At 41.6% G+C, this 27609-nt stretch overlaps 1 protein-coding gene across 1 annotated transcript in view; it reads right to left on the reverse strand.

The window, feature by feature from the left end:
• Positions 1–7756: 7756 nt before the first annotated feature.
• CACHD1 (cache domain containing 1) overlaps positions 7757–27609 on the reverse strand; it is a 196495-nt gene continuing 176642 nt past the window's right edge. Inside the window, exons 18-27 of the mRNA XM_038413098.2 lie at positions 27475–27574; positions 27227–27343; positions 25142–25302; positions 23950–24036; positions 23611–23727; positions 21626–21777; positions 21267–21428; positions 20127–20204; positions 18341–18442; positions 7757–9452 (exon numbers count right to left, since the gene is read on the reverse strand). Coding sequence (XP_038269026.1) covers positions 9214–9452; positions 18341–18442; positions 20127–20204; positions 21267–21428; positions 21626–21777; positions 23611–23727; positions 23950–24036; positions 25142–25302; positions 27227–27343; positions 27475–27574 — 1315 coding nt within the window. The 3' untranslated portion in view covers positions 7757–9213. The remainder of the gene's footprint in view (positions 9453–18340; positions 18443–20126; positions 20205–21266; positions 21429–21625; positions 21778–23610; positions 23728–23949; positions 24037–25141; positions 25303–27226; positions 27344–27474; positions 27575–27609) is intronic.

The following is a 27609-nucleotide window of genomic DNA, read 5'->3' on the forward strand; positions in this document are numbered from 1 at the left end:
TGAATGAGGGAGGCAAGCTAGTGACAGAGGATGTGGAAAAAGCTAATGTACTCAATGCTTTTTTTGCCTCTGTTTTCACTAACAAGGTCAGCTCCCAGACTGCTGTGCTGGGCATCACAAAATGGGGAAGAGATGGCCAGCCCTCTGTAGAGATAGAGGTGGTTAGGGACTATTTAGAAAAGCTGGACGTGCACAAGTCCATGGGGCCGGACGAATTGCATCCGAGAGTGCTGAGGGAATTGGCGGCTGTGATTGCAGAGCCCTTGGCCATTATCTTTGAAAACTCGTGGCGAACGGGGGAAGTCCCGGATGACTGGAAAAAGGCTAATGTAGTGCCCATCTTTAAAAAAGGGAAGAAGGAGGATCCTGGGAACTACAGGCCGGTCAGCCTCACCTCAGTCCCTGGAAAAATCATGGAGCAGGTCCTCAAAGAATCAATCCTGAAGCACTTAGAGGAGAGGAAAGTGATCAGGAACAGTCAGCATGGATTCACCAAGGGAAGGTCATGCCTGACTAATCTAATCGCCTTTTATGATGAGATTACTGGTTCTGTGGATGAAGGGAAAGCAGTGGATGTATTGTTTCTTGACTTTAGCAAAGCTTTTGACACGGTCTCCCACAGCATTCTTGTCAGCAAGTTAAGGAAGTATGGGCTGGATGAATGCACTATAAGGTGGGTAGAAAGCTGGCTAGATTGTCGGGCTTAACGGGTAGTGATCAATGGCTCCATGTCTAGTTGGCAGCCGGTGTCAAGTGGAGTGCCCCAGGGGTCGGTCCTGGGGCCCGTTTTGTTCAATATCTTCATAAATGATCTGGAGGATGGTGTGGATTGCACTCTCAGCAAATTTGCGGATGATACTAAACTGGGAGGAGTGGTAGATACGCTGGAGGGGAGGGATAGGATACAGAAGGACCTAGACAAATTGGAAGATTGGGCCAAAAGAAATCTAATGAGGTTCAATAAGGATAAGTGCAGGGTCCTGCACTTAGGATGGAAGAATCCAATGCACCGCTACAGACTAGGGACCGAATGGCTCGGCAGCAGTTCTGCGGAAAAGGACCTAGGGGTGACAGTGGACGAGAAGCTGGATATGAGTCAGCAGTGTGCCCTTGTTGCCAAGAAGGCCAATGGCATTTTGGGATGTATAAGTAGGGGCATAGCGAGCAGATCGAGGGACGTGATCGTTCCCCTCTATTCGACACTGGTGAGGCCTCATCTGGAGTACTGTGTCCAGTTTTGGGCCCCACACTACAAGAAGGATGTGGATAAATTGGAAAGAGTACAGCGAAGGGCAACAAAAATGATTAGGGGTCTAGAGCACATGACTTATGAGGAGAGGCTGAGGGAGCTGGGATTGTTTAGTCTGCAGAAGAGAAGAATGAGGGGGGATTTGATAGCTGCTTTCAACTACCTGAAAGGGGGTTTCAAAGAGGATGGCTCTAGACTGTTCTCAATGGTAGCAGATGACAGAACGAGGAGTAATGGTCTCAAGTTGCAATGGGGGAGGTTTAGATTGGATATTAGGAAAAACTTTTTCACTAAGAGGGTGGTGAAACACTGGAATGCGTTACCTAGGGAGGTGGTAGAATCTCCTTCCTTAGAGGTTTTTAAGGTCAGGCTTGACAAAGCCCTGGCTAGGATGATTTAACTGGGACTTGGTCCTGCTTTGAGCAGGGGGTTGGACTAGATGACCTTCTGGGGTCCCTTCCAACCCTGATATTCTATGATTCTATGATTCTATGAAAACAAAGAAAGAATGTAGGCCATACTTGCAGGATGGGGGACTCTATCATGCAAAGCAGTGACTGAAAAAACTTGGGAGTTATGGTGAATAATCAGCTGAACATTCGCTCCCAATGCAATGCTGTGAGCAAAAGAGCTAATGCAATCATTGGATACATAAACAAGGAAATATTAAGTAGGAGTAAGGCGCTCATAATACTTCTGTATTGGGCTCGTCTGAGACTGCTACTGGAATACTGTGTCCAGTTCTGGTGTCCACCCTTCAAGAGGCATGTTGATGAATAGAAAAGAGGTCAGAGAAGAGCCACAAGAATGATTGTAGATTGGAAAAAATCTATTCTAAATAAGTTTTTATACCATGCTCATCAACATAGTATCTGAGCTCCTTCCAAGAGTGCATTAAGCAACATGACTACACATCTATCGTGGGTTGTTTGTTCTCTCATCTTCTTTGCATAAGGAGAAGCATGTGCAGTGGAGTGTCTTGTTTTGATAGGGTTGTTTTTGTTTTGGTTAAGTAAATATACCTGTGGCTGTGTGTTTATATAACGCAAGGACAAAGAAATGCACCCTGCACTTATAGCAGAAAGTGGTGTGGTTTGTGATGTTCCTTCGTTCATGGGGAGTTCATTCCCCACAGTCATTATACATGTTCTAGAGAGAGACTCATGTAACAATCTATTTATCTTATCAAAAAGGTTAAGTTACTGGATCACAGTTTCTAACGCTCTACATGGACAACAGACATTTGATAACAGAGGTCTCTCCAATAGACAAAGGTATAATAAGATCCAATGCCTGGAAGTTGAAGCTAGACAAATTCACACTAGAAATAAAACACTTTTTTTTGTTTTGTTTTTTAAACAGTGGAAGGTTAATCAACCATTATACAACCTCCTAAGGGTTATAATGGATTCTCTATCACTAGCAATTATTAAAATCAATTTTTGATGTTTTTCTAAAATATATGCACTGGTTCAACCACAGCTACTGGATATTACACAGGGGAGTGCTGTTAATTAATTAATTAATTAAATTAATTCAGTGCTGTGGCCTGTGTTACGTGAGGTCAGATGAGATGATCACAAAAATCAAATGTACCTACTCAGGTATTTCACCACTCACACAGCTACACCACTGGCAGCACTGTTGAGAATGCAATGTACACAGGGATCAGACTCTCTTTATCACAGGGTCATCTAACTCAGAACTTGTCAACACTACAGCTTTCACCATTGCTCCACCAGAGCTAAGGTACACATTCTAATTTTTCTAGTATGGACAACCAAGCTATTGGGGCAACATGCTGAAAAGAATATTGTGGTATCAGATGAGGGACTTCTGGGAAATTGTTTCTGTATTTGCTGGGAAAAGGATGTCAAAATTATTTTCTAGCGACAGAAAACAAAATAAGTGAGACTGAAGGGTCACCAAAGAGAAAGGGAAACTAAACAAAAAAAACCAAACCAAACCGAATCATGAAAAGTACCATGAAAATTGTGAAATCAAACCATTGGGCGAGACGCTCTGCTGTGTAAATCAGCATAGCCCCATTATTACTCTCATGTATACCAACTGAGAATACGGCTCTTTGTGGAAAGAAGAACTTGACAAAAATCCAGAGAAGGATTGAGAATTGTATGTGTTTTGTTCTGACTATCTCTGTAATGCACTGCCACTCAAGTCACACAGTAAATGACTGAATAACTGGCACATATTGAGAGAGGTCACGTACATCTCACTGGTCATTGGTGTTCAGTCTGACAGCTAGCTTGTAATTTACCATTGCGAGACATTAGAGTTTAGATTGGACATTACACAATAATCCATAACTCTGTTCCTAAAAAATGCAATAACTTATTAAAATGTGGAAAATTGGCAACACAGAAACCTTCCCACAGGCATTTTAAATTTATGTGAGTTTAAACTATTTTGCTCTTCAATAATAAAAAGGAATGGTTTCCACAGAAACTGTAATGTGACTTTTTTGCTGTTTGTGAGATACAGAAACATTACTGATGTCTCAGACTGACTTCTATATGTTTTTTCTGTTTTTATGAGTAGGAAAAAAAATCCACTCTCCTGTTATCCATGTTTTCTGGATGAGGTTACAAAAATAACTTACTTTGGTTTATGTTTTCAGAAACATTTTTTTCAGTCTGGCTGCAATTAAAATAAACAGATTTTGAGCTGTTAATATTATTGTGCAGGAATTACATCTTGTAGATTCATTACTAGAACTTGCAACTCTCGAATCGGTGTGAGACTCAAACAGAAATTCAACATTATGCCATTGGAATTCACAGTAGAATTCAACTAAATAAAATTTCTCTAAGAGAGAAAATTGGAGACAGAATATACACTTGAACCATAACTATTTCACAGACTTTCGTTTTTGCCAAATTATTTCAGCACACGTCTGATTTTATTACCTACAGTTATGGTTTTAAGTTATCAGTTTAATCCATCAATTAAAACAAAGCTGGAAATGTTTAACATTCTAATGCAAGACAAGTCCATTACTCAACTGCCATCACACCATGAGATGCAAAATAAAGAATGAAGACAGGCATGTTTTTAAGGACTTCTGTATGGCATGGTGCAACAGGCTCCCTTCTCCAGCCTTTAGACCACCACCAACAGGCCAGATGCTTTTGAATTTATAAACACCAGTATTTTATTCATTGGGTCTCCTTCCCCAGACCACCAGCATAGCCTTGTGCAGCAAGTACCTTTCTTCCTTTCATCAGATTTTTCTTACATGTCACCAGCTTTGCAACAATTTGAACAAATTTCTTTTGTGATCATCATTTTTGTTTCACCTCTTTGAACCCTGGTACTCACTATCATCAGCACCCATATACTGCTGCTTTTGTGAGTACTTCATGAATTATCTTCTGCTCCCTCTCTCACTTTGAATGGGCAAGGTTCAGATAACTTTTCATGATTTAAGTGCCTGATAAAATGCCTCTAGACAACTCATAACCAACTTTCCTTTCAAAATCACGTTGCCAAAGCAATAATTCCCACAAGTAAAAATAATCTCCTTTGATCTATTGTGAAGCTATAAATCCTGAACATGTAAACAGCTTCACTGACCTGAGTGAACTAGCTGGGTTACTTGTCAGAGCCATTCTTACACAATAGCCATAAAATCATCAACACACCATAATCAATTAAAATTACTGAAGGCATTAAGATCATTTAGGATCAATGAACACATATATAATGAAGCTCATCATATCTTATTACTGAACAGGTTTTAAAAATTTCGTTTTCCTGGAAGAATGAAGAGAAAACGTGTAATGAGGCTGACTTAATTGACAGAGTTTCAGAAATCAAAGCAAGTAAAAATTAATGAAAGGCGACATGGTCTATTGGTTAGAGCTAAGATCCAGCAGGCTCCTGGGAACTCATCGGAGCAAACAGTTCACTGTATGTCCTTGAACCTCAGTCAACACAGCTGACTAACTGGGGAGGGCATGGCAGCAAGACCCTCATTAAAAAGAAAAATGCTGCAGCTCATCTTTTCTGGGTACATTTATTTCATTCTCTCACTCCACTAAGCATCCTCCTGTAGACAAACACTCGCACCTCTTTATATACTGGACTTTTTGTTTTGTCAGTCCAATAAATGTCTCACAGTGAAGCAGATTTGCCAAGAGCATATGTCCCCAAATGCCAGCTTTCAGCTATCAAAGTGCTTGGATTTGGGATTTGATACACCTGTACATTCTGTAGACTATGGAACTGTGTCCTTGTTTAGCACTCTACAATAAAACAAGGGTATGGCAGAAATTAAAGTCGTCCCTGTGTTCAACTGCATCTAAAAATAGCTAAAATTGAGAGGTCAAAACAGAGAACAATTACTCCCTTTTTCGGGTGGCCGATTTAAGGGTTGGGGCAAAGAACTGGGCACTATGTTGACAGTATGTTTGTCCTTATGTAAATCTAGGAAGGAATACATGTGAGAAAGGGCTAAGAACTTTGCCATTCACCTGGGAGAGATGACAATCACGGTACAACTACTTTGATTGCCAGAGTAGGGGCTTATATGGAGTTATTAACAGGCTCACTAATGATACCTTGTTGTTTCAGACTTGTACCTCCTATCAGCTTAGGGCTTTAAGATTGCTACAGATCTAGAAACTCTCATAATGAAGTTAATAGTCTGCCAACACACCTCTTCTTATTTCTCAAGTTATGTAATAGCAGAAGCTTCAGCTGGTCTCATTATTGCAAGCACATATCAGGTGTCTCTCTCCATAGGAATTGGGCATACTGTAAACAGTTAAGAATAAAAACAACAAAACAGGGACTAAATACACACACCATGACCCCTTGCAGCTTAGCAACCTTCAAGGCTGATTGCTGTGGTTTTAGATTTTGCAACTAGCAGAAAACCTGGACAAAGGAGATATGTCATACAATGCTTCCTGAATGCAGCTTAGATATATTTCTGACAGAAGCAACTTCCAGAAACTAAGGCTTGCTACTGAGAACACACTGCTGTCTGTTCCTAGCCACATTAGCAGGCAATGTTTTAACTTAAAAACAACTAGGTAAAATATTTCAGTTAAAAAAATTAGTAATTTACTTTCCGCTAAGTGGTTTAAGTATTATTAATCTGTTTTCCTTTATGCTGTCTGCATTCACACACATCAATAAAATAATTAGATATTATACATAGGATTTCCAGTTGAAGCTATTAAAAAGTTAAAGTGAATGCACTGGAGTAACGGGACATTGATTTCTAGCTCATAAATATGACATTACAAGATTAACAAATTTGTATGTACATTCTGTAAATAGTCATGTTAGTTTAATTAGGACTTTACTTACATGGCCTCTTTCTGATAGCGAAAAGGGGCCACATCCTCAGCTGGTGTAAATCAGACTGTACTTCAGTGGAGCTATACTAATTACACCAGGTGTGGATCTGGCCAATTGTATTTTTTTCTTTCATTTCCATTTATACTACTGTACACAAATAAAACTATTCTGGTATAACTCAAACTAAAGGACTGGATGAAAAGGTAATATACTCCATTAGTTCAAGAGCCTTTCTACTAAGGGCTTGTCTATACGGGAAAGTTAGTGTGACATAAGCTAGCACTTGAAGTGCCATAGCTATTCTGTACTAACCCCCTGCATGGGCACTTTTGTTTCGCACTGTTAGATTAATCCACTTTAAAAAGTGGACTAAAATGAGAGATCTTTTGAGGTACTACAGGACTGGATAATTATTTAAGAGTAACTACAGGATTGTGCTTAATATATAGTACAAACTATTAACAAAATCTTTTGCAATTTTTATTTATTTCAGCAATTTCCATCTTTGAAGGCTGAAGCATATGCTCACTTTTATGCTTAACATTTCTTGCCTCTTAACTACATATGCTTTTTGTTTTGCCTAATGCTAATGCTAAGATATTTTCCATTTCCCTTGGCAAATATGAAAAGAGTAGTTACCTATAGCTTATTGCCCAAGAGCCAGGTATTACCTTCGATTCTCACTCAGAACTCCCAGAAAGTTGGGCACAAAGATCAAAGATATTCTGTGCTCCAAAAAGAGAAACAAGATTCTAGCATGAACATTTCAAAACATGACCAGGATTTAAGATATTTCAGGAACGGCCTGCTCAGCAAAAGACCCATAAAACCAGCAACAAACAGCGAAGCAGACACAACCACATTTTCAATACCTTATTTTTTCTATATGCTGTTATTATTGGCTACGGTAAGCTTGCATTGTGCTTGAACTTCCCCAGAAGACTTAATGGTCAAAGTAGTTACAAACAGGGCTTCTTAAAATAGATTTTTTAAAACAAATACTGTAAACTGCATGGAAATATTAAGCCCATCGAACTAGAGATAGAACCATCGAAATAAGAGATGAGTCCTGACTATCAAGGGGTTCACAGAACTTTCCTTGGAGATGCTCATTCAGCCACACAATGAGAGGGAAATGAAAGAGACTAATCTGAGTTAACCAGAAGTAATTCACAGAACTATACTTTATACAGTTTATTTCACTAGAGATTGAAATTTTATACATAGTATAAAGGGGTATCCTGATATCACACGTATACTTACTTTACTGTACTGTTTATGAACCAATTTTTTTACATAATACAGTATTAAGTACCCTATTCATTAAAACAGTATTCAGAAATCTTTAAAAAAACCTACATAAATGGATGTTTATCATATGCACAGTGCAAGAATGTTTTTATAACATTTTAATCACACAATGTGAATCTAAAATACAACACTGTGATTTAAAACTAATTTAAAATTATGATGCCCCATGTTGTATTAGAGAGACTTGATTAATCCCTGCATGAATCACAAAGCAGTATTAAATTCCAGATAAACAGCAGCAGCTTATAATTACGATTTCAACAGAAACCTTCTGTAACAACCTGAATTTTACAATGCGTTTTACCACCTCCTGGTTTTGCAAATGGTCTAAGGAAACAGAGAAATGGGATGTATTTCATTTTGGAATTCTCCGATTGTTAATGCAGTTCAAATACTGTATTATTATAGTGAAGGGAATCCTGTCCCAGATCTTGAGGGTCTTTAATGGTGGTCAGAGGTGTAAAGACAGGGATAATACTTAGTGCTTTGGTAGGGAAGCAGAGGATTCTCCCCTTTTGCAAATTTAAAAACACCCAGCCTATTACAAATCAGGTGGTAAAGTTTACACAAAACGACTGTGGCTAGAAAATGTGTAAACAAATTAGAGAGCGATTCTTCATTTTCCCTTTTTGCAAAGTGGGGCTGTGGATGAATATCAGCTAATAAGAAACAGACACCTTCCTTGGAAGAATGACGTCACCATCGCACAGAATGTATGCTGTCCTTGTCAATAGTCACTAATGTGTTTTCCCCTCCCCCCAAAGTTCATGAATGTTTCAAGTTCAATAAATAGTAGAAAAATAATCCTTTACTTAAAAATCTTGAGATGCACTGTCCCAGGTCCCACACAGCAACTGTAAGAGCAATGTACTTTCTAAAAAACAAACGTAAACCTCAAAAAACCCATTTCTGTATCCAGCACCTTTTTTGTCTCTGGCTGCACAGATTTATACTCTTCCAGTTAAGGAAAGTAAAACATCTTCATCTTCTTTGAGCTCTCCCTTCTCTTGGCTCAGCTTAACAGGGTTCCTAAAGCTTCAGTTACTGTATAAACTTTTATCCCTGTGTTTGGAGGATTAACAGGCCTCCTGCTGCATTTTATTAAAATGTTATGGCAGGTCCATTCATCATGCTCATTTTCCCTCCATTCCAGAGCCAACGCTACATTTTGTAAATGTAAAGGTTGTGTGCGTGTAACAATTTCTTTAGGAAGGTAGTTAAACCACTTCTGGTAAAAGCACAACCACAAAGCTCCCCATTGCTGTATGGATCGTTGCTAACGAACTGCATTTCTTTTGTCATCTTTTCCCAAAGAATAAAGTCTATTAGCATTCTGCATCCACAGTGTGCACTGTGACTGCCGCCTGTAAGTGGTGGCTGTGATGAAGAGTTGGATGGTGCAACCTGTAGTGGTGAAACTTATGACTCAAGAGTGCAGCTGTTTGAGGTGGGGTATCCAAATCTAAATCTTCATCATGGTTTCCAATGTCAACACCAGCTGATAGTGGATCATTATTGCATGGAGGATTTTCACTGTCTTCCTGAGGACTCATAGTGCTATAGCCTAGAACACAAAAGAACAGATAGTCTAGGGCAAAAGGCCAACATTTCAAGGTGCTGAATACCCCAAAACCCATTGAAATCAATGGAGGACTCAATAATTTACAGAATAGGGCCCAACAAACAAACAGTTTTAAAATAAAGACACACAGACAATCTTGTACAGTTTTAAAACAGTTCCTTCCTCTCTTCTCCCTGCTTTTAAATAGCCTCTTGGCAGCTTCACTTTGAAATATCAGGTTCCCTATCAAACAAACAAACCTACCTACCTACTGGCATTTATTTAAAAATACACAATAAAGAAGAAGTATGGTTTTGGAGGCAAAAGCCTTGAAAATTATTTGGACTTTGCAAATAGATAAGGAACAAAACTAGGTCAAATTTTGAGCTATACTCTTTAAATTGTACATTATTCCCATTCCTAATAAACTTAAACTTCCTTAGAAAAGCCATCAACTATTCTAACTGTAAATACTTCACATTATTGCTGTATGATTTTTTTAAATGATATATATATTTAAAATGAAAAAGGTCCTTGCAGATGAAAGTGTTCTATTTTCAAAGTTGGGAGATTTTTAAAATATTTTTAAAATATTACAGAACTTTCCTTAAAGTTTCAGAAGTGACAGAATATTAATATTCTGCTGAATATACTGCCAGCATCCTAGCTATGAGCTGCTCTGCTCAGATTTGTGACAGCCAAACCAATCTCCTTGTAGACAGCTGAGTAGAAATGTTTTGTAACTAAATATATACATATATATAAAACACACTGTATTGAAGAGTTTGATCTAGTGAATCTATAAGAAAGTACTTCAAATGGATTAATCGAGCCAAATCCTGCAAACCCTTTTCTGGCTAAAATCTCATGAAATTCAACGACTACAGCAGGGGGACAGGGAAATACTCTGAGTATCACAATGTACCCAGCCTACCAGCTGCCTGAAATCTTGCCTGATCTCAGACAAGTGCCACAGCATATCTACTGCAAAACCCTCAAAGCAGCCTAGTATGCCTGTGTTCAAGAACCCGCATCCTTTGCAACTGATCAGATTGGATATCTTACAAGAATATTAATTTGGTCTACCAAGAAAGGAAGATAATCCAAATAAATCTAATATCACCTAACTCCTAAAAAGGCTTTCATATCATGTAGCTAGTTTAATCTAGAATACCAAAAGTGAATTTCAGTTTGGTCATGGCATTTCCTGAACTTACTTTATGTACTGTAACTATGAGAACAGTATTACAGCTCTGAAAACAAAACCCACAAAAAATAAAAAATTTTGTTCTTTGCTAAATAAGGGCTTATGTTTTATTATCTTTCAACTGTTTTAGGGTCTTGAGACTAACGTAAATTAGTTGCAAAACTGGTTACAGGACTGTTACAATATACAGTTTAATTCTATTGATTTCACCAGGTATTTGCTGTGTGGTCTAGCAATCTCTTCCAGCTGTTTTCTGGTCTTGCATTTCTTCTACATAAAAAAACTCTCTCATTTCTTTGAGAGAAGGGATACTGAATTGTATGAGGCACCTGAGATGACTCAAGTGTTAAATTGCAAATCTTTCACATATATGAAGGTGTTCAACATATATGAAGGTGCAACCCTGCTGGAGAGTGCCTCATTCCCTGGCCCAATAAGCAATCGTATTCTACTCCCAGGCAACCCCTCCCATTCCAAAGAGCACACTATTTTTGTTATCTGTACAATCGGTAGTTTTTATGATTGTTGAATTCCCTCTCTGAGAAGATACTGGCCAAGAGTAGTGAAAAGTGGCTAGTGATTTGGCTGCCTCAATTTTTGAATTCTCAAATTTACCTTTAAAAATCAGGGTTCTCTAAAGATGTCTCACCTCGGGCACCTGAATCACTAGTTACTTTTCACAGTCTGAGTCATAGCGTCCCTATGGCTGAGAGAAACCAGGAAAGGATATGATGACAGGGAAGTCTCATCTCTCCTATCTGTGATGAAGCTATGGATACCTAAAAGAGGAGGTTACTTACCTGTAACTGGAGATTCTTGAGATGTGTGGTCCCTACTTGTATTCCACTGTGAAGTTACATATCTGCACCACACGCCCAGGGTTGGAGAGTTTTGACAGAAGTGCTGTTGGTCCACGCAAATGCCCTGGCTCGCTTTGTGCTTCCAACCGAGGTGATTTCGCTCCCCCTTGCTTGCTGATATAGAATACAGTTGCAGTGTTGTCTGACATTATCAGGATGTAGTAAGAGTGGATAAATGGGAGAAAGAACTTGCATGTTTTCTTACTGCCCAAAGTTTCAGGACATCAGTGTGCACACCCTGGACTCTTGAAGTGTTCATGTCCCTTGTGTGGTGATGTGGTTGTTCACATAAGCTTTCCAGCCTAGTCAGGATGCAATGGTAATGACAGTGTTGTCTGGAGAAGAGGGGGAACACCCACACATACATGATAAGGGTTTGTCCACCACTGGAGGGAAGGACAGTACCTTGGTGGGAACTGTGAAGGGAAGGTTCACAGATGACTTGGTGAGCGCACTGACTGTAGCCTTGCTTGAAGATAACAAAGGTAGAGTCTCATGAATGGAGTGATCTGTGGGCATGAGGCCATGTGGCCAAGTATGGACAGGCATGCCTTGGTCATCACTTGAGGATTGCTCGTAACGGGCTAATGATCTCGTTCATAATCTGGAACCTGTCTGTGGGCAAGTAAGCCTCACAGTGATAGAGTTCAAAGTTGCCTCAATGAAGTCCATAGACTGTGTGGGGTGAACACAGACTTTTCGATGTTTACACCGACTCCCAGAGAGGTGAGGAGGATCACAGAAATAGATGTGTAGGCCTCTTGGGAGGATCTGGCGGTGAGCAGCCAGTTGTCGAGGTACAGGGAAAAAAGTAGGCCATTATGTCTGACACGAGCAGCCACCACTGAAAATACCTTTGAATACCAAATGGCAGCACTCTGTATTACAAATAGTCGGATCCCACCATAAATCTGAGAAAGTGTCTGTGGGAGGGACGAATGTCTATGTGAAAGTTCCAGTCTTTCACATCAAGAGCCATGAACCACGTGCCTTTATCTAATGATGAAATTATTGCTGCCAACATGACCATACGAAATCTGAGTTTGTGGATGAAGCAACTGAGATGACAGAGATTGAGGATTAGACTCCATCTGCCCTTGTGGTTGGGTATGAAGAAGTAGGTACAGTAAAACCCCATTCCATGATATTGTGGTGGAGGAACATATTCTATTGCCCCTCTCTACAGTAAAGAGCTCATCTCTTGGGTGAGAATACTGTCATGAAGTGGTCCCCAAAGGGATGGGTATGGGGATTTTGAAGGAGGTTGCATCAGAAACTTGATCGTATAGCCATAGTGGATGATGTTCACCATCCACTTGTCTGTTTATCATACTCCAGGTGTCAAAAAAGAGTGCTAGACGACCCCCAAATGGAGTAATGCAGTTATGAGGTGTTAAGCTTATTGGTTCATGGATGTCGAGCTTGCATCAAAAATATCTCCTGGTCGGGATGTCGAGGCAGTAGCAGTAGGCTTGGGAAAGAGGGACCTTGAACCTTTTGTTTTTTACATGATGGTTTAGATGGCCTTCAGTGGTGAAAGTATTGGCACCTATACTGTGGTGTGGTTGACTGGAGATGAAACTTCCTTTTGGGGGCAGGTGTATAAGTGCCCAGTGATTGAAGGGTGGCCCTAGAATCCTTGAGGGTGTGTAGGGAATTGTCCGACTTCAAGAGGTGGGATTCAACATAGGGGAGGTCCTCAATGGTGTTCTGGACCTCCCTGAGGAATCCTGAAGAATGGAGTTAAGGCTCTCTTTGCATAATGATGACAGTAGCCAAGACCCTAGAGGAAGTATCAGCCGCATCAAATGCAGTTCTGGCTATTAATTTACCTTCGTCAATGAGAGCTTGGAAATGGGTAGAGTCCTACTGTGGGAGACTGCTGGTGAATTCCTCAAACAGCATAACTGAGGAAATCATATTTAGCCAATAGCGCTTGATAATTGGCTATCTTGAATTGTAAACTGGAGGATGAGAAAACCCCTCCCCAGTAGGTCTAAGCACAGGCACTGACTTGTATTTTTCCTGGTGGGCATTCCACCCCTCCCCTGAGGCCTTGCCATCTCTCCAGCTCTTCCCCCAAGGCCCTGCCCTCATTCCACCTCTTCTTGTTCCCATTCCACCCCCTTCCCTGAGGCCCTGCTCTCGCTCCACCTCTTCCCAACCTCCCTCTGCCCCCTCCCCCGAGGCCCTGCTCTCCTTGCTTGTTGCTCCCTCCTCTCTATCCCCCCTTCCCCAGTGCATCCCACCTACTGAACAGCTGATTGGCAGCCAGCCCCAGGGGCCCCACCGAACAGCTGATTGGCAGCCAGCCCCGGGGGCCGGAATCAGTATGGCTGGTGGGTGCTGAGCACCCCCTATTTTTTTCCATGGGTGCTTGAGCCCCTGAGCCCCCATGTCGTTGGCGCCTATGGGTCTAAGTATTTTCCTTTTTAACTAGTGGCATAGATCTAGGATTTTGCTGCTTGGATCTTTTGGAAGCAGCCTGAACCACCAGAAAATTGGGAGGTGGGTGGGAAAATAGAAATTCTGAGCCTTTAGCTGGTACACAATAGAGTCTCTCCACACCCTTGAGGGTAGGAGCACAAGTGGTGGAAATGTGCCACACCATTCTAGCCAGCTCTTGTGGGTGCTGAAGTATGGAGGATGTTCAAAAGCTTGTGCTGAGTCTTGGATTTTCATGATATTGTGGTGGAGTAACTCGTGCTATTGCCCCTCATTGCAGTAAAGAGCTCACATCTTGGGTGAGAATACTCTCATGAGAGTGTATCCCCTGAAGGGATGGCTACAGGGTATTCTGGATCTCTTTGGGGAATCCTGAAGAATGGACTAGTATCCTCCTCCTGAGCCTCCTGCTTCCCCTCCAAGAATGCAGTTGTGGCTATTAATTTACCTTCCTCAATGAGAGCTTAGAAATGGGTAGTGACTGCTGGTGAACTCCTCAAACAGCTTAACTGAGGAAATCATATTTAGCCAATAAAAAGAACAGGAGTACTTGTGGCACCTTAGAGACTAACAAATTTATTAGAGCATAAGCTTTCGTGGGCTATAGCCCACTTCATTGGATGCACAGAATGGAACATATAGTAAGAAGATATATAGGTAGATAGATAGATATACACACACACACACACACAGAAGGTGAAAGTTGCCATACAAACTAAGAGGTTAATTAATTAAGATGAGCTATTATCAGCAAGAGAAAAAAACAAGATGGCCCATTTAGACAGTTGACAAGAAGGTGTGAGGATACTTAACATGGGGAAATATGTGTAATGACCCAGCCACTCCTTGTCTCTATTCAAAACCAAGTTAATGGTATCTAGTTTGCATATTAATTCTAGCTCAGCAGTTTCTCACTAGAGTCTGTTTTTGAAGCTTTTCTGTTGCAAAATTGCCATCCTTAAGTCTTTTACTGAGTGGTCAGTTAGGTTGAAGTGTTCTCCGATTGGTTTTTGAATGTTATGATTCCTGATGTCAGATTTGTGTCCATTTATTCTTTTCCGTAGAGACTGTCAGGTTTGGCCAATGTACATGGCAGAGGGGCATTGCTGGCACATGATGGCATATATCACATTGGTAGATGTGCAGGTGAATGAATCCCTGATGGCGTGGCTAATGTGATTAGGTCCTATGATGGTGTCACCTGAATAAATATGTGGATAGGAGTTGGCAACGGGCTTTGTTGCAAGGATAGGTTCCTGGGTTAGTGTTTTTGTTGTGTGGTGTGTGGTTGCTTGAGAGTATTTGCTTCAGGTTGGGGGGCTGTCTGTAAGCGAGGACTGGTCTGTCTCCCAAGATCTCCCAAGAGAGCGAGGGATCATTTTTCAGGATAGGTTGTAGATCTTTGATGATGTGCTGGAAAGGTTTTAGTTGGCAGCTGAAGGTGATGGCTATTGGCGTTCTGTTATTTTCTTTGTTGGGCCTGTCCTGCAGTAGGTGACTTCAAGGTACTCTTCTGGCTCTGTCAATCTGTTTTTTCACTTCAGCAGGTAAGTATTGTAGTTTTAAGAACGCTTGATAGAGATCCTGTCGGTGTTTGTCTGAGGGATTGCAGCAAATGCGATTGTATCTTAGAGATTGGACTGTAGACGATGGATCATGTGGTGTGTCCTGGATGGAAGCTAGAGGCATGTAGGTAGGAATAGTGGTCAGTAGGTTTCTGGTATAGGGTGGTGTTTATCTGACCATCGCTTATTAGCACCGTAGTGTCCAGGAAATGGACCACTTGTGTGGATTGGTCTAGGCTGAGGTTGATGGTGGGATGGAAACTGTTGAAATCATGGTGGAATTCCTCAAGGGCTTCTTTTCCATGGGTCCAGATGATTATTATTATAATAAATTTTAATAAATTTAGCCAATAGTGCTTGATAATGTGGCCAGTTGAAGGGATCGATGGGTGCTCGTGGAGGTCCCATGCCAATGACTCAGAGGCGGATGTGGTGGTTCCCAGGGTCATGCAAGTCTTTTGGGAAATGAGCAAGAGCAGTATGGGAGAGGCAGTTTTTCCGGTGGGTCTGAATCCCCCAAGGAAGAAAAGGTTGCCTGGGTTCCAACAATGGCAACATTGGTGCTGCCAGAGACACGTATGTTATACATTGTGGGGGTGACAGGTTCAGTACTGCAGGCAGATGTTCCAGGGGAGATGAATTCTCTGGGGACTGAAGGTCCCGATGGAGTGGGGGATTCTGGATCTGGGAAAAGTAAAAATGTCTTGTAGTGCAGCCATGGATCCGGATCTCCCGCGAGTGAGATGGATTCTATCTGTTTGGGCTGCCGGAGCCGAAGATGGTATCCGGCGGTGGTAGGACTTCTCCGGTGTTGGAAGGGTGCTGGGTCTTGTGAGGAGCTGGGGATGGCGGTACCAGTGGGGGCCATTCTGGAGGTGGTGCAATCTAATGTTTCTGACCTTTTTTCTCATGCCTAAAGGACTTAGTACGTCCTAAGTCCTCATGAGCAGAGCTGGTGGATGGAATGTCTGATTTTTTTTTGACATTGACTTAGAGGAAGACTTAGTCCCATGTTTATAGCAATGCTTCCTAACATCCTGACTGGGCCCTGCCATGGGGTCTGTAGTAATGGATTCACTGGCACCACAGTCAGACTTTGTAGCGGAAGGTGCACTCCTTACTGAATCAGGTTGATGAATGGGGCGGGTGGCTCCTGGCCTAGGTCCGATTGGGGTCTCATGGCCACCTCCATGAAATATTTATGGAGACAAAGAACCTGCCCTTCTTGGGTATGGCTGGGGAAGGACTGACAGATACTGCACTGAGCTTCTCCCAGGCAGTAGAGGCAGCGTTGATGGTCATCACTGACTGAGAAAGATGGTGGGAAGGAGGTACAGAGTTTGAAGCCCAGAGCTTTGGGCATAGTGCGGTAACCAAATGGGTACAGAAAGGGGGGTACTCCACAATCTACTCTAAAATGACTAAAACTATTAAAAACTGTAAAACTACTAATTTACAAATTATTTAAGAATTAATAGAACTATTTACACCTATGTATTTAGAATGATGTCAGAGAGGAGGACACTGAAAGTTCCGACCCAGACCATGCAATGGTGAGAAGAACATGAAGAGGCGGTTTGTCTGCCCTAACTGTTACTACTTTAGAAGGAAGCACAAAGAGAGCCAGGGTGCATGGATGGATCAACACATACTGCTTTCAGAACTCTCCAACTCCAGGCACATGGTGTGCATGCGTAACCTCACAGTGGAATACAATAAGGACCATCACTTGAAGAAGAAATAAAGTAATATGTAATAAAGTAATAAAAGAAGAGCTGGGTAGGAGGTTACCCCTGCTGGCACCTCAGTGCTACACATTGTCAAGGCAGATAGTGAGAACCTTCTAGGAGTGTAAGATATCAAACTCTAATAATACAAAATCAGACGTAGTAACATAATGAGTCTGATTTAAACATAATAAAGATGACATTTAGCTACTGCCCACACCCCAGCAGATAGCCTTGTCTACCCTTGACTTAACTTACACTGAGACTTCCTGATGGGTCAATAACTTGATACAGATCTAATTGCTCTAAAGACTTAAAAAGAGTTGGCCAATGGTTTTTCAGAGTGGAAAGAAATATGATGACAAAATGATAATCCCCAAAAAGAGTTGACAATGGAAATGTCATCAGACACTAAATGACACTAGCACAAACACCATTACTATTAATATAGCAAAAGCTGGTCATCTTTTGAAAAGTTGACTAGGACATAAAATGTCCTCCTACTGCAGCAGTATGTGCTGAATGCCCAACAGAAAGGCTAAGGGAGTATCTGATCCATAGTCTAATCCAGGCTTAGTTTAGCCTAGCTACAGAAAGCATGCAGCAGATATTATTGGAGTGGAGTTTTATAAAGGTGACCTTCACAGCTTTTTAAGAGAAGAGTGCCAGCTTCACAGCAAAGGGCATCGAATTAGTTCTCTGCTGTCATGAAGACAACAAACTTTACCTCTTTGAATGGTTTTTGAGATGCTGAATTAACTGTCAGGCTTAGCCATGGGAAAATGGTGTGGTAAACTTGGTCACTTTTCTATCTGTCTGAATTCCAGTCAATCAGACAGCTAACAAAGCTAACACTATATAAGAATAAGATGCAGAGGATGAGGCATTAAGCTAAAGAGCTCATGTTATAACACTGCTCTCACAAAAATAGCTTCATTGCTGGATGGTGTCATGCATTCAGAGGTGTCAAAATTGTTTAACTATGAAGCAATAAGGAGCAAAGATTTTTTTTTTTGGATCTGGCGTTATCTCCTATGTTGCCAAACAAGCTGAGAATGCAGAGTCATTGGGAGTTTAAAGGTCTTACCATGATCGCTCTCTGTTCCCGATCTCCCCCAGTACCGACGTCTACGTTCTGGACTGTGCGCGTGCCGCTCAATTACAGCTGCTATAAACCGTGTGTTGCTGACTAGGAAAGAAAGGAGAGCAGGGTTTGTTTTAAACAGAGTGTTTTTATTAAGTTATATTAATGGAGCAATTCAATAACAAGGAATCAGACATGTTTTATAAACTACTTCTTTCAGATGCTGCTATGAAATTCTTATAGGGATTATGAGGTTCCACATCACAGAAATGATGGGACAAAGGTTTGCTGAGAAGTGCATGTCCTCGTCCAGTGCTGAGAGCAGGATGAATATAACTCTGATTTACCCCACTGTCTGCTTTGATTAATGAAAGTTACGAAGGTTCCCTGTAGCAATGCCAGAACACAGAGACCTAGGAGGCATCTAAAGCCTGCTCAACATTTAAACTGAAAAGCAAGACTGACTCACATGAGCTATATTAGTATCAGTGGATACAAGCTGCAGAACCCAGATCCAGCTCTGGTTTTTGAACCCTTGATGTTGTTCAGATCTTGAATTTTGATTCAGCCCATTTTAAAGACAGGGCCACATGGGAAATTCTGATCTCTCCCAAAATTCAGAGGCCTTGGGCCCATCACTATACATTAGAATTATTATACACAATAGTACAGTCATAACTGAATGGCGAAGAACTAAGTGCAAACAGGATTTATTGATTTTTCATTTAACACTCTTGTTGAATTGAAGCTAGGAATAAAAAGGCCAGATTGTGCCTGCCCCTTCCAAGGCTGCTCATGGGCAGAAGTTTATACACCCCATGCAGGCATATCTGCAGTCCCTCAGATCTCTAAGAGCCATTCCCAGAGCTGGTTGGGCTACAGAGGAGGCGCCCCATTACAGGAAGGATGTAGACAAACTGAAGTGAGTCCAGTGAAGGGCAACGAAAATGATTAGGGGTCTGGAGCACATGACTTATGAGGAGAGGCTGAGGGAACTGGGCTTATTCAGTCTGCAGAACACAAAAGTGAGGGTGGATTTGATAGCAGCCTTCAACTACCTGAAGGAGGGCTCCAAGGAGGATGGAGCTTGGCTGTTCTCAGTGGTGGCAGATGACAGAACAAGGAGTAATGGTCTCAAGTTGCAGTGTGGAAAGTCTAGGTTGGATATTAGGAAACACTATTTCACTAGGAGGGTGGTGAAGCACTGGAATGGGTGGAAGCACTACCTAGGGAGGTGCATCTGATGAAGTGAGCTGTAGCTCACGAAAGCTTATGCTCAAATAAATTTGATAGTCTCTAAGGTGCCACAAGTACTCCTTTTCTTCTAGGGAGGTGGTGGAATCTCCATCTTTAGGGGTTTTTAAGGCCCAGCTTGACAAAGCCCTGTCTGGGATGATCTCGTTGGGGTTGGTCCTGCTTTGAGCAATCTTCCAACCCTAATCTTCTCTGATTCTCTGAGAGCTTGCCCCGCTGTAATACGTGGGAGAACAGGCAAGCTCCCACTGCACGTTAGTGGGCACTCTATGGCCCAAAACTAAGAATAATTTTTTTGGGTGAGCCTGAATGACACGAAGGGTTACAAATTAAGTCAGTTAATCCTTTGGCTCCGTTATTTTCTAGAGCAAAGGTCACACTGTTAAGAGAAGGTGTTAAGAGAAGGTCACAAGGTGTTAAGAGAAATGAAAAACCCTCCACACATTTTTAATACTAAAGCAAGCCAAAGCAAGAAGCTCACCAACTCTTAAGCCTAATAATGGCATATTTTACAGTGACACAGCTTAGCACTTACTGATTCCTCTGTCTTCATGGCTGTCATCATCTCTCTCATCCCGGTCATTCTCCAGGTTGGACATACGCACTGACATTTCTACACACCATTACAAACAGAAAAATGCAACTGTTAAGAGAAAAATTTTGGATCAACTTATTAACGACTCTCAGCCTGGTGGAGTGGTGGAAGCACTCTGCATTATCGTGCTGGAGTACTATGCTTTGGGAATGGGCTTGGGAATCCCTGTTTTGAGGCCAGTTGGGGACTAGACGTACCAGGAAGAGGATATGCCAGGTACCCTTGAAAGGAACTGTATGGGTAAGACTTGAGCGATGCAGAAAGTTTAGAGAACAGACTCAGACTGAGTCAGTATGGTCCAGTAGATAAGGCACTGGATAGGGACTCAGGAGACCTGGGTTCTCAGCTCTGAGACTTGGGCAAATCACTTCCCCTCCTCATGCCTTTGTTTCCCCTACCACACTTTGTGTGGTTGACTACTTAGATTGCAAACTTGAATGCCTTGGTACAGAGTCTAGTACAACAGAGCCCCAGTTTCAGCTGGAGCTTTTTTTTTAGTATTCGTGTATTACAAATAATAATAATATTCATAATTTTGCTCTTCTTCCCTTCCTTTTGTAAGTAAAAGATGCCACAATGATGAATTTCTCTCAGAGTGCAAGTGAGGCGCCAGGGAGAAAAAGATACAACCAAAAAGCAGCCCCGACGGAGGCATTTTGAATATTGTAACTGTAATAAACCGCTGGCAACAGCACCTATTACTTGCTAGAAAACAATCTACTATTCAGAAGTGACAGGACCGGTATTAAGCTGGGTTTACTGCTTTAGCTCGAGAAAAGTCATATCCACAGCATCCTGAGACTTGCCCTAGCATTTTCTGTCCAGGTTTTCCCAAGGAGACAGCAAGTCTATCTGTGTACCCAGCAGAAGGCAGTAGCACACAAGTACATTGGACAGTAGGTACATCAGTTACGTAAGGAGGGGAGTGGGAGATAAAATGGGGATCAGAAGAGAAGCAAGAATAAAGGATTCCCAAGGGATAAACCAAAAAATGATCTTTGAAACTAGGCAGAAGAATGTACAAAACAGCTAGATTTTTATCCTCACTGCTATTATCTCCCTCATGAGTTATCAGCTCACCCTGTGCAGCAAGAGGTGACATGTGCTGGTGACTCCTCCGGTGGATCTGGTGACGATACGCGTATACTGCCAGAACGAGCACCATGATGCATCCCATAATACCTCCAGCTACAGGACCAACGGGAGCACTTTTTATCATGTTCAAAGTGACCACCTCATCTCCTTAAAAAACCCGAAAATCAATAAAAAACCAGAGCATAAATATCTTGCAAAAAAGTTTAAATCAGCATTTCTATAACATTAAAATAAACTCAAGGCTTCAGTACATGACTTTTGTGCACCTACATCGATGGTGTATATAACAAAATACTGGCAGTTTAACAGTTAAATATATATCCTCATTAAAAGACCAGAATTACCTATCGCACCCATGTCATCCACGTAAGGGCTTTTAGCTCCCACAATGCCACCAAAGCATTCCTTCTGAGGTGCGCAGTAGGATTTATCCAGATGGGTCTTTCCATCGCTGTCCACCATACACCACTCACAGTCCAACACGCCAAAGCAATCCCTGGAAGTGAAGAAAAAGGGCTGGCTTTACCTTAAAGAAAATCATTTTTGGTTGGGTGCATCTTAGTATATTCATAGTCATTAAACAACTTGGAACCAAAATTGTCCATAAAGCCTCACAGCTCTGATGCTTGGTTACAGAAGTGTCATAAGGGTTTATGACAAGTTTCAGAGTAGCAGCCGTGTTAATCTGTATCCGCAAAAAGAAAAGGAGGACTTGTGGCACCTTAGAGACTTACAAATTTATTTGAGCATAAGCTTTCGTGAGCTATAGCTCACTTCATTGGATGCATTCAGTGGAAAATACAGTGGGGAGATTTATATACAGAGAGAACATGAAACAATGGGTGTTACCATACACACTTTAGGAGAGCGATCAGGTAAGGAGAACTATTACCAGCAGGAGAGCAGGTGGGAGGTGAAACCTTTTGTAGTGATAATCAAGGTGGGCCATTTCCAGCAGTTGACAAGAATGTCTATGGAACAGCGGGGGATTGAGGGGGGGGAATCATCATGGGGAAATAGTTTTACTTTGTGTAATGACCCATCCACTCCGAGTCTTTATTCAAGCCTAAGTTAATTGTATCCAGTTTGCAAATTAATTCCAATTCAGCAGTCTCTCATTGGAGTCTGTTTTTGACTTTTTTTTGTTGAAGAATTGCCACTTTTAGGTCTGTAATCAAGCAACCAAAGAGACTGCAGTGTTCTCTGACTAGTTTTTGAATGTTATAATTCTTGACGTCTGATTTGTGTCCATTTGTTCTTTTACGTAGAGACTGTCCAGTTTGGCCAATGTACATGGCAGAGGGGCACTGCTGGCACATGATGGCATATATCACATTGGTAGATGTGCAGGTGAACGAGCCTCTGATAGTGTAGCTGATATGAACACTTCAGTGGTAACACCCATTTTTCCACTGAATGCATCCGATGAAGTGAGCTGTAACTCATGAAAGTTTATGCTCAGATAAATTTGCTAGTCTCTAAGGTGCCACAAGTCCTCCTTTTCTTTTTATAAGGGTTTAAGTTACACAAGGTAAATCATATGGGGAAAGAACAGCTTTGTCATAAAGGCCCAAATTCACTGGCCTGCTCTCCTCTTTCTGCACCACTCAGGCAATGCTAAGGGAGAGCAGACCGCCAATAACTCCTTGGCTGGAGATGCTCTCAGCATGAAGGAATCCCCGTCTGGGTCGTGTCTCTCCCTCTTCAAATGCTCTAACCAGTGCCGGGGCAAAGAATCAGTGAGCTTAACTGGCTCCCTACCATTCCACCAGCTCTGCCACACTCCACAAAACTGAGTGCCTCAGAGAATCTGGTCCTGATCTTTGCTAGTCATGACCTGAGCCACAAAGCCTATTATACTCATATCACAATTTATTTTTTGCTGACAGAAATCCTTGGTTACGCAGTGCCTACTCCCAATGTTTCTATGACCACTCTTTACCTTAAAGATCATCTGCTTCTCAAAAAGTGTAGGCAAATATTGTGGCACTTTCCTCTCTAGATGAGAGGTGGAATTCATTGTCCTTTCTACGGCTCATTTCTCCTCTCACATTTTGGTGCATTCCATTGACTTCAATGTAGTCAAGAAAGGGTATGACTGAGGGAAAATAGGGTTCTCTGTCTGCTATTAACGGCATTAGGTGACTCAAACGGGAATCCTGAGGTCTCAAGATTACTGCATGGCGTCATCATGGTATGAGGCTGCAATTTTATAGCACTTAATTTATTTAATGTCAAGGGAAGATATGTCTGTATTAGAATAAATAACAGCTCCTAATAATTTCAAGCCCTGCACATATTTTCAGAGAGGGAAAACACTGCACTTTACCCACTCTCCAGCCTCTGATTACATCGCGTGTTAATACATTGCGGAAGAGCATCCTGTAGGCTAGGATCAATTGCTGTGAATGTCATCGGTTCCTGGTGGACTTCACAACTTGGATTCCTACATTGGGGAAAACAATTGAGATCATGTCACAAAAAAGAATTCCAGTATAGCCAATCAAGAAAATTAAACTTTGCTAAATATAATCCAACTGTTTAATCACTCTATTCTACCGGGCATTGTATATATGGTAGCACAAGAAAGCAGTCCATATTCAAGGGTTATAACATGTAATACTCACAATAACAATGTTACTCGAGTTTTAGAGATACTTGTTCTCACCTGCTTTCTGCATTGGTGAGGTTGCCAGTACATTCATTGACCTCTAGAGGGCATTCACAAGGACATTCACATTCATTTTGTTCCATTCTTTAGAAAAAAGAAAAAATGGCCAGTTGCATCAATATAAACTGAAGTCAAAATCCTAATCCCAGCATACAGCCAGTGTTTCACATACCATGTACTGAAAAGACACCTGATTTGTAAGACTAAACTGGCTCTTTATTAAGATAACTAGTTATTTACCAAGATGTTGAAACTTCAGCTAACATACTAGCCTCGTGTGCACTCGTGCCTTCTCCACAATCTACCCTCCAGCAACCTGGGCTCTTCCCTCCAAGTTCCATGCAGGTTGCTACAACTGAGTCATTAGGAACTCATAGTCATGCTGAGCATTAGGAACTCAGCTGGGAGAAAGGAACCCTCCCACGCCCAGGTGGAACAATTCCTCTGGCTCCTATTCTGAGTTGCAGATAAGGGGCATATTCCCAATGGACCTGTGGAGCTACTAGCCCTCTCCTTGCCACATTTCCCAAGCCCCTGAATGCGAAAAGCAGCAGAGAAATCTCTTCTTCGTCCTTCACTCCATACCTCTTCAGGGTGGTCCCACCCAGAGCTCCTTCCCTCCTGTGCAGATATATCACGTTTTTATTGTATTTGCAGGGACAGAGTGTAGGCAGTAAGCTTGGCACCTATGTGACAACCCATCATATTCCACACCCAAAGGCAAGTCTTAATGGGCTGTAAAGAAGGTCCTGTCTCTGCAGACACTCAGACCTGGGAATAACTTTGCCCCAGATGAGCACTCCCATTCAGTTGAACTATTCACAAGCTAAGTGATTCATATGTCTGAGCATTAAACAAAAGGGAGCAATGGCAAAAGTCAAGGAACAGAGGGGAAAATGGCTTGAACTCCCACAAGGCTTATATGACAATTTTTTTTTAAACCACTGTGCACCATGAAAGAGAACCTGATAAATCTACAAACCCTTATAAAAAAGGAGCATAACCCTACTCATTACAAATAAAGTACATTTTTATTTATGCAGGTACAATATTTATTTTGTTCTGGCACAGGAGTTGCACCGTACATGTTAGCTTAGCCTACAAAACGACCAGTGCTCTCAGTCTTCATTTGAAATAAAATAAAAACCAATACCTGCACTTGCCAATTCATGTCAAATCACTCTCTTACCTGTGACAGTTCAGACAGAGCCTGTCTACCATACTGCAGGCACAGAAAGCAAGAGAGTCACAGGTTTCATTGACAATTCCAACAAAGGCATTGGTTCCAGGTATTCTTGTCAGTCTGTATTTAGAACAGTGGCTGCCATGCACAAGGTTTGTCAGATCACCCTAGGGAAAAGCAAGGCATGTCAGAGATGTAGCAGGAAACATACTACCTAGTGAGTTAAAATCTTTTCTCCGCCCCAAGCAAATTTATAGAACCATAAGCTGAAGCAAAAACTATGAGGGAACATGAATGTAGCATGCCTTTTCTTCAGATAACAGGCATACAAATTAACTCATCAGCCTGTTTGGGAGATGAGCAAAACTGAGCCAGTACTGGATGACAAAGCACTTTCCGAAAGATTAACATCATTTGTTTATCTTGTAACATTATGATGTGCCATAATGGTCTCTAGTTTAGTATCCTGCCTGACAGCAGACAATACCTCATCCAAATAAATCTCTCCTCCCTTCCCTTCCCCATCATACCAATCAAGGATGTGCACGAGGTGTGGTGGGAGGGGGGCCCCAAGCAGGGGCATTGCTCCCCCTCCCCAATAGCGGTGGGGGCACAGAGTTCCTCTGGCTCCTGGGGGCTCAGCGGGAGCAGCCAGCTCCTCTGGCCCCCTGGGCTGCGGTGGGAGCAGCCAGCTCCTCTGGCTCCCAGGGCTGCGGCGGAGGCACAGAACGTGACCCCCCACAAAAGCAGTGAAATTTAAATTCCTGCACTTGCCCCTAATGCCAATTACCTGTTACCTTCACACAGAGATTCAGTTCTGGCTGGCAGGCACCATCACAAGTTGCTGATAACTTGCTGGCACATGTACTATAAAAATATATTTCAGCTGTGAACTATCTGAAAAGCCAATGCATTCCTGTTTCTGACTCACACAATGCAATCTAAATTTGCTTTCTGTCCTCGGTATTTTCCTTTACAACAAAACTCCTGCCCTCCCTCCATCTCCAACCCATTTTGCATTTCGACTGTAGGAAAAATGTTAAAATCTATCCTGTTCTAACATAGATCCATTTAACTTGCCAGAGCTTTCAGAAATTTTCTTGACAATTTTACTAATAATCCTAGAAAACTGTGTTTAAACAATAGCTTTCTCTCACAGAGCCTTGAGTTTTTGACATTATTCTACAGTGATCTTGTAATGATGGATTTGTGACATAGTAGTCAGTACACATTGCACAACAACATATGGCTGTCATGAATGTTATATAGACAAGGCAAGTGAGGTTCTCTCTTTTATTGCACCAACTTCTGTGGGTGAAAGAGAAACATTTTCGAGCCCCACAGAACCCAGTGTCTCTCTTTCACCAACAGAAGTTTGTCCAATAAAAGAGAGAACCTCACCCACCACTTTGTCTCTCTAATATCCTGGAACTAACACAGCTACAACAACACTGCAAACAAGAATATTAGATTACAGTCTGTTTGCAAGATAAAGAACGGGGAACCTCTATACGAGACAGCATCACCAATCTTTACTTGAGATTTTTAGAAGACTTCAATTTGACAAATTATACTAAGTGCATGTTGATATGTTTTCTACTTTGTTACCTAATAGCTTCTATCTATCTAATAGTGTAAAAGGCTCCAAATGAGAAGGGTAGGAGTAAAGAGGAAGACCCCATTTGTGCACACTAGGGTGTGACAACAGAGAGGGTTGGTGACTGGACATAAGGAGCTTGGATTCACTGCAGAAGAATCCAAACTAACATTTAAAAAAAAAACCCTTAATAAAAAAAGATAGGGAAGAGAACGTCTCAGCTCTCACTTCTGGGCTAGATTATGTAACGTTTGGCAAATACGCATATTCATAATCCCTGGCACCACTCATGTGACCACAGTTTGTACAATCTAGCCCACTGATTTTATGTTTCTACAGTGCCACCATGTGCTGCCCTTCACAAAGAGTTGGTTTTGGGTCTCTTTTTGCTGTTCCTGGTGATCAACATTGATTGACCTGTGCATCAGACAAAGTAAATCCAACCCAACCAAAATACATTCAAAAAGTAAAACAAGAAAACAAACAACACTTACCACTAGGCTAGTGTTAAATTTATAAAACCTCTGAACTGTTCTGTCACTGAAACTGTTGCAGAGGTTTTTCTTCACAAAGTTTGGGTGGTTTAGAATGTCATTTGCTACCAAGGGTTCCTGAGAAGACAAGAAGAGAATTTTACCTTAAAAAAAAAAAAAAAGGCGTAAAAAGTGACTTCAATACATTCCGTAATCTTTCAAAAAAAGGGGAAAAAAAGAAGAAGAAGAAGAAGAGGATTTAGCCATACCTTGTGTGTAATATGCTGCTGTTCTACCGGAGCATGACCTTTAGGATCAATGAGAGTTGGGTGTGCCACGAGATACCCTCTATCCTCCATAATAAAGCACCTGCCCAAGATAAACAAAATGCATTATTCATGATG

The sequence above is a fragment of the Dermochelys coriacea genome, chromosome 8 (genome assembly GCF_009764565.3).
Source record: "Dermochelys coriacea isolate rDerCor1 chromosome 8, rDerCor1.pri.v4, whole genome shotgun sequence".
Lineage (NCBI taxonomy): Eukaryota > Metazoa > Chordata > Testudines > Dermochelyidae > Dermochelys > Dermochelys coriacea.